An 8,270-nucleotide genomic window follows, 5' to 3' on the forward strand; every position below is an offset into this window, starting at 1 on the left:
TTTGGTTTAGACTAAGTTGTTCACTTTTTCTTTTATCTAATTAAATATAGTTTTGGCTTATGGATACTTCCAAAAAAATATATATATATAAATAAATAAAGGCATCAAATTTAAAAATTCTACAGATGTTGCCAATTTCAATGTAGCTCTCAGTTCTCTAACTAACCAAAACATAATCCTTTATTGGCAAGTTTGGGTGAAATTTTTTGTCACATTAATGTGTAAAATTAATTATTTAAGCAAATGAAATAATTTGAAGTGAGAAACTATACATGTTAGAAGAGCATAGCACACATGGGCTAATCTCATATATAACCAAAATTTATACACAAATGCATCATCCTTTTTCTTAAAACAAGAAACTAAGTTCAACATTTATGAAACTCAACGTTCCAAAATATGAACAGATTACATCTAGAGTCTAAGCTAAGCTAAACTAAACTAAAACCCTTTGAACCTTTTAGATTAAGCAACTCCACCACTCTATACAATCAATGTGTCCCTAAATGAGAAAAGAAAAAGTTATTTGATTTTATTTGGATTTCCAATCCATAATGGCAGAAAGAAGAGTGTAATTTGGTACTAGATTCTTGGTTGACAATGGCAAATTGGTCATTGGCGAAATGTCACTGGATTGAAGCCACATCTCTATGGCTTTACGATCGTAAGTGTAGCCATCCGCCGCAGCACAAGGATCATTCATCACATCCTGTAGCCAAAGCCATTGCTTTTTAAGATAATGACTATATATGACTGACATTAAAAGATTATGTTAACAAAAAAAGCCATACCTTAAGAATTGGACAGATGAAATGATTAGGAGGAGGTGAAAAGTGCACTCTAGAAGCCGAATCTCGGGCTTTATCGGCTGTAATTTTCAATCTCTGTAGTATGGGAAGTATTTGAGCTTGCAAATCAGGTCTATCTTTACGGAAAAGCTCCACACAGCTGAGTCCCAATTCAACCAATTCTTTTGTTTCTTCGCTCGGCCAATTACCTGCTTTTGAATCCAAAATGTCCTCTAGACGACCGTCCTTAACAGCAGTTTCCACCACATGGGCTAGTGCCAATGCTGGTTTTGCAGTCAGTAGTTGTAAAATCACCATCCCGAAACCATAAACATCTGATTTTGGAGAGATTAGACCAGTCCTTTGGTACTCGGGATCCATGTAGCAGAGGGTTCCAACTGGTCCTGTCTCCATAAACATGGTTGATGAATGAGATTGGTCTGACTGAAACAATGCAGCAAGGCCAACATCCCCAATCTTGCTCACAAGATTTTGATCAAGCAAGATGTTAGCTGGTTTAAGATCACGGTGGATGATTGGTTTGGGCTTTGACTTGTGGAGGAAGGCAAGTGCAGAGGCTACTTCCCAAGCAATTCTGTACCTGTCAAACCAAGGGATGGGAGGAGTTCCTTGTCTCTGCATCAACCTGTCCTCCAGGCTACCATTCTCCATGTACTCGTAAACAAGGCAACCGCGATCTAAACACGCCCCAATGAGGATAAGCAAATGGGGATGATGAATTTTGCTCAAGATGTCAAGCTGCAGGCCAACAGGAAAAGTAAACCAGCTTTCAGTATGTTCAAGATCCTTGTTAGCTATTCAAAACAGATACACAAGCTCACAATTTTTAACTCACAAAATCTACGAGTACACTACTAGTTATTTTTCTTAAAAAAAGGATTCATACCTCGCGCAGGAACTGCTTATCTTTGCAGCTCTCATTAGAGCTAAGAACTTTCACTGCAGCAGTTGTTTGATGAAATTTGCACTTGTAGACAGTTCCATACCCTCCAAAACCAATCTTAAGAACCTCAGAAAAATTACAAGTGGCTGACTGAATTTCTTCCCATGTAAATTGCTGGTATTGTTGTAAATTACCCGTGAGAGCAATCTCAAGCTTCTCAATCTCTTTAGCATCATGCATAGCTTTCATCTCAGCATCCTTCTTCAGAGAGGCTTCTCTTTCAACACATTGCCTCACATACATAGCTTTTCTTTTGGCAGCCTCATGCTTCTCTTTCTCTTCTTTTGCTAGTGCTTTTGTTTTGTCCTCCTCCGCGATAATTTCTTCAAGCCTTTTGGAATTATCCAACAGGTTTTTGTTTAGATCTTTCAGCTGAACAAAAATAATCACTATGTTAGCAACATGTGCCTATGGTGTAATATAGGAGGATCAGATGACATTCCTATAAAGATGTCAACCATTGTATTCAAAAGTTTGGGAGAATGCTGTAAGAACTTGAAAAAGAAAAATGAATGCAAGTTTGAAAAGGATAAGGGAATCCTAAGCAGAAATGACATTGAATGAGTTTAGAACAAGAATAAATAAGTATTCAATGACCAAAATACATTTGACAAAGATTTGGTTTTGGCTATTTGTTCATCAAATCTAGTCAGCTAAAACCGAAAGAAAGATGTTAACAGTAGTACTTGCCTTTCGAGAAGCAGCATTTGTCTCACTTTGAGCCATTGCATACATTCCTTTGACATGTCTGAGTTCTGTTCTCAACTTTTCAAGCTCAAAGTTGAGGTCGGCCTGCCATACGAACAAATATCAGTACACACCATACACAATGTCTATGATACAATGGATTCATAATGCAACAGGTAAAGGCCAACAAAATTTAAGAGAAAGAATTGAGAAGACTATACCGGGCTCTCAGACATTGAACTTTCTGTGCACACATCAAAGGTGGAAGCTTGATCAGAAGAAGTAAAGGAATGGTTATCGTTTGCAAAGCTCCCACTACTAGAGATGTGACTCACTGTGTGTTCAGCATCAGAAATACTAGAACAAGAATCTGCATTATCCTTTCCTTCCTCAAGATCCGTCAACTGATATTTGAAATAGTAGCTATCACATGAAAGTTTTCTTGGTTTGAGAAGTGTCTGATTCATAGATTTAAGAGCTTGAAATCGCTGCAATGTCAGCGAAGAAGATTGGTAACTACAAGATGAAGTAACCGAACCAACTTCTGCCAATTCAAGAAACAGAACAGGTATTAAGTTTTTCAACTACTTGTTTGATGATTTGAAAGAGAGTAAAATAACAAGAGCTCAGTATTTCTTGTAACCAATAACATATTAGTCACCGATTACTAAACATACATAATCATTGATTACCTGATTGGGAGCTGGAAGCATGGCTTGAATTAGATATGACAGAATATGAATCACTAATGTCATTGTTCATGCTGTAGACACTTTGAACTCTCTCCAATTGGGATGGACGTACGGATGACAACTTGCCTTTCGAAATAGCATAGACTGCGCAAGATTTTGGGGCACGTTCTGAAATCTTTGTTGACAGGCCCTTGGGTTTCCTACAAGATCAAGCACAATGTTACAAGAGACTAGTTTACAAATCAAAGCTATAAAGCATAACAATCAAAGTGAATAAATTGTTATGACATTAAAAAAAAAAATACCTTGTGAACATGCTACGAGAAGGCGCTCCAATGACGAGCTTGGTAATGGCTAATTCAGCTACCTTGGCTGCTATGGCATTTGGCACATCGTTTGATTCAATGACAACAACCTCTACTTCTACCTGGTTTTAAAGGAACACAAGTATTTTAGATTAGACTCTTGCTAATGACAACACCAGATCAAATTTCAACAAAAACAAAAGAAGAGAAACTCAGAAATACCTTTCTTTGAAGACACATTTTCTTGTAAGGAAGAAGGAGTTCAATTGTCTTCCAATGCATTTCCGTTTTATAAGCCTCTGTAATGTCTTCTCTCACGTCCGAAATAGGAAGGAAATTTCCCACTGAATCAGAATATCAAAAAGGTAGATGCTAGAATGAAAAAACTGCTCTATGTAACCATAGCAGCAAAAACAAAGGACTTTTTTCTTTCTTTTTCTTTTTTTGAAAAAATAGCAAAATCTTACTTGCCGTGGGAACAGTCAGAATCCTGGGATGAACATGTATCAATTTGATGTTAATATTTCCCTCTGGAACAAATTTGTTTAGTGCCCATTGAACCATGTATTTGCTATTCTTGTTTCCATTGATTGCAATACCAATCTCTGAACTACATGAAGGTGTTGCCATTGAAAACCTTTCATCTGCTTCAACATTTTCTCTTATACTCATTGCTTCTTTCTAAGAAAAAATATAGATAAGAATGATATGACAAACAAAGCGCTGAAACTGCAGAAACAGATTTTTTGACAGAAACCCAGTAAGCATAAACAATTTAAAAAAAAATTCCAGAAAGAAATTTTCTTCTTTATCAGTTATAACAAACATAAGACCAGAAATTTCTTCAAAATAATAATGGTTTCTAAAAATACCTTAAAATAAAAAAAGTGTTCAAATCTTCAAAAAAGTCATCCCTCTATGAAGATCCCTTACCACCTTTGATGTTCAAACCAATTTTCAGATTTCATCAAAAAAACAGATGACGCAAAACGGAGCTACCAAGAACAGTCCAAAACATAATTTTGTAGATTACTAAATTTCTTTGAAATTTACAAACAGAATAGTACAATCTATTTCTTTTTTTTTTTTATTTTATTATTATTAAAAAAATAATTAGGCAAGTTGCAACTTGATGAAATTGGATTAGTTAGTTTCGCTGTGTTAAGACTTTTGAGTCTTCGTTAGTTGTTTTTACTTCAAAGTTTTTATCTGTTATTATTTAATCTCTAATTATATCTCTGCCACGTATGTGAAAAATCACTAAATAAATCGTTAGTAAAATCCGATCCCTTTCTTCTTAAACTTACCATATCTACGGATGGTTTGTTTGTTCACGTGGTTATGAATATGATCATTTTTAGCTCAATAAAACTAACACGTTTTTTAAAAAAATAAATAAAAATAAAAATAAGTTTTCAACTTAATTTAATAGGGAGTAAATTTTTGGATATAATTTCTACTTAATTAATTTTTTAAAAAGCAATTATGATTTACAACATGAGGAATGATAACTACCTGGGTTGGACTCATATGTGATCATCAACCAATATCACATTTTTGAAATCAGAAAATGTAATTTCTTTCTTTCTACAATTATCAAATTTCTAAGTTTTTTTTTTTTCATTCTCCATTATAAATATATATTTTTTTTGTCAAAATAAAATAAAATAAATATATATTTACAATAATTTATTTTCAACTACCCACGCGATTATCATGAGTGGCCGAAACAAAGCCGCCCATAAAAAGAAAACCTTCTAGAAAATATGAGACTTCCTTTTCAAAAAAAAAAAAGAAAGAGAATAAAGAAATTATGAGACTTTTAAGTTATCAGTTATCATTATCCAAAAAAAATTATCAGTTATCATCTATCAAAAAAAAAAAAAGAAAAATTATCAATTATTTTCTCACTCATAAGTAAAATTCATAGGATTTCTTTTTTCATAACTTTTAAGTTTTAATTCCATTCAAAAAAATAACAATAAAGCTAAGGTTTTTTTTTCGATAAGTTATTTTATGATTTAATTTAATTATAATTTATTTTTTCAACTTAAATCTGAAAAAGTCTCCTTTCACTTCAAAAGGCTGTTAAAATTTTATTTTACCATCCCAAATTTTATTCAACCACCCTAACAAAAAGCACGAGTGGTCGGGGACTTATCAAATCATATCATAGTTTGTTTTTTTTTTATTATTAATTTGATTATATATGTACATCACTAATTTCTTATATATATATATATATATATATAAGTTGTATTATTCCATGGAGACACTCGTATGACATAAGACTACATAAAAGTCATTGATGAAATTAAGTTAATAAATACATGTATATGGTGTAACATTTTTTAAATAATTGAAGAATTCAAAGGCACAGGGATACGACACCAACAACTAGAAGCAAACCCCGATTTATTTATTATTTTTAAACAACTGATGTGATTTTCATTCTTCTTAGTCAATATATTATATGATATATGGACTTGGAGATGAATTCGTTGACTAACATTACTTTAATTTGGATGAATTATATTTCTACATCATGTAATATCTTATGAAGGAAGTTAGGTTCAATATTTTGGGACAGTTATATTTATAGTTTTTAATATTAATAAGAATAAATATTTTAATTATTGTAAGATCTAAAGCTGCTTATTGTTTGATTTTATCGTAAAAAGAAGAAATCTTAAATTTAAATTTCTTTATCCAATATCAAAAAATAAAGCTACTTATTATTTATTTACATTTTATATATATATTTTAAAAAATATATAGGTCAACTGATTATTCGAGTATTATAGATTAATTTTGTGTCTAATTTTAAGCTATTATAAAACTAATTAAAGAGAAACCTCTAACCCACTCTTTTTTGTACTTTTTTTTTCTAAATTAAGTGGCACGTCTAATCTAATTAATAAAGAATTAAAATATCCTACATTTTTTTTAGAGAATCCACATTGTTATACACAGTCGACAAGTAATGCTAATGCTATTGGGTAATGAGGAATTAAATTTTGAGACCCTAAAAAATATATAAAAAAAAATATTAAAAGAAGAGTATTATGAGATTTTAACCCATGACCTTGAACACATTCCAACTAACTAAATTATGAATATTTATTACTTATAGTATATTTAATTTTATTTAAATAAAAGTCTAATAATTTTTTTTTAATTTTTTTTTTATTTTGTAACTCGAAAAGTGTGGACACTAGGCACGGACCTAGCCCGTCTATACCTAGAGCTGGCCCTGCAAGCATGACACCTAGAAGCCCTAGGAGGCTAACCCTTACCAATTAAAATATATTACTCATAAATTCACTTAATTTGTTTCTTTAATAAGGTTATATGAAGTATTATGGTGATATTTGACTCATCATGTTCCCATATCAAACATTGACCAATTACAAGTATTTGAATCTAATCAATTTGAATTGTCACCTGAGAGGTTTTCCAAAATTAACAATCGCCCTAATATTAACAATATTTTTGTTGACTATGGTAGTCAAAGTCTAAATTAAGCTCGATCGTGCTATTCTCACCTACATAATTAAGTTTGCTAACCTTTACTATTTATAGAGTATTTGGAACCTAATCAATTAACCTCTACTTCTAATAATAAACAATGTTTTATCACAATCTCTGCACAACAAATTTGATGTGCTAGTGTAAACCTCATCACATATAGTAAACATTTTGCATTCGAATTGGATTATATTATGTGCGATATTTGCACAAAAATAGTGTTTTGTTTTATAGTTACATTGGAGAAGACTTGATTACCTTTGCAAAAGATTTGACTACTTATAATTTGCCCCTTAACCCATCTCCAACCCATATAGAATCTCATATTGTTAATATATAGAAAAATTAAAATATATATAAAAGTTATGAATTACTCATCCTATTATCAATTGGTTTTGAGATAAAACCTTAATACATCCTACAATTTTTATAAGCTTACATTATTTTAATGTTTTCATCTCCAACTCAATCTCTTAAAACATGTAGCTAGTATTTGAACACATCACTCCACCCTGTATATTAATTAGGTTGTTATAATCACATAATTTAATGTTTACAAACATAAATTAAACATCATGAGCTGTTTATTTTAGGTGACTTAGACATAAGTTATAATAACTATATATATTGACTTGTATTGTAGTACCTACAAATTAAGTCGTAGGGCTTGACTGAGGTGAAGTTTCTTAAGGTCCCAAAACAATAATGTGGAAAACAATATCAAAGGTTTATTTATGGTCCAATAAGCATTAATTAATTCAATACTTTTGTCGATCAGAGGGAATTTATTTCTTCCAGATGGATAGAGACGAGAGTGGGAGAGTTAACACACATTGATTATTTGACAAGGCATAAATAAATGAGTGTTCTTCAATCTTCCTTACGATCGAGGTTATCAAATTTTACAATTATAATATGGAGACAGTAGAGACCTTATTCTTTGACTTATACAAGGAGAAACTCTTTTTACAATCAGGACATATATTCATAAAGTAAAGAAAGAAAGAAAGAAAAAAGAAAAAGTGATCTTGAAAAAGATCATGCATGTTAGGTGGTTCAGTCTTAAACTAAATTTTCCTTTAGATTATCTTTTTCGTTATATGTTTATATGACTAAATATATCATGCCTCGATTCTTGTCTAGTCATTTCTCCCCTAGCTCTTTTTTAATTTTTATATTTTTATCTGTCAATAATTCACTACAACAATTAACGTTATTAGAGGCGGATGAGTCCGCTGGTAAAAATCCTTAAATCCGCCGGTATTGGGCTTTAGCGGCGGGGTCCGCCAGTAATACCCCGTCGCTA

At 31.8% G+C, this 8,270-nt stretch overlaps 1 protein-coding gene across 4 annotated transcripts; it reads right to left on the reverse strand.

Moving 5' to 3' along the window:
• Positions 1-273: 273 nt before the first annotated feature.
• On the reverse strand, positions 274-4,594 carry LOC115706576 (U-box domain-containing protein 35). 4 transcript variants are annotated; one of them, XM_030634273.2, is made up of 10 exons: positions 4,309-4,594; positions 3,904-4,165; positions 3,659-3,744; positions 3,437-3,558; positions 3,132-3,331; positions 2,661-2,983; positions 2,443-2,544; positions 1,696-2,124; positions 792-1,547; positions 274-709 (listed from the first exon to the last, which is right to left on the reverse strand). In XM_030634273.2, the coding sequence occupies exons 2-10, from the start codon at positions 4,106-4,108 to the stop codon at positions 533-535; spliced, it is 2,400 nt and encodes a 799-aa protein (XP_030490133.2). In that variant the 5' UTR covers positions 4,109-4,165; positions 4,309-4,594; the 3' UTR covers positions 274-532. The 4 variants fall into 4 exon arrangements, with proteins under 4 accessions (XP_030490133.2, XP_030490131.2, XP_030490132.2 ...); XM_030634271.2 differs by having other exon boundaries at positions 3,659-3,780; XM_030634272.2 differs by having other exon boundaries at positions 3,659-3,780; positions 3,904-4,117; positions 4,309-4,571.
• Between the last annotated feature and the right edge of the window lie 3,676 nt (positions 4,595-8,270).

The sequence above is a fragment of the Cannabis sativa genome, chromosome 1 (assembly GCF_029168945.1).
Source record: "Cannabis sativa cultivar Pink pepper isolate KNU-18-1 chromosome 1, ASM2916894v1, whole genome shotgun sequence".
NCBI lineage: Eukaryota > Viridiplantae > Streptophyta > Magnoliopsida > Rosales > Cannabaceae > Cannabis > Cannabis sativa.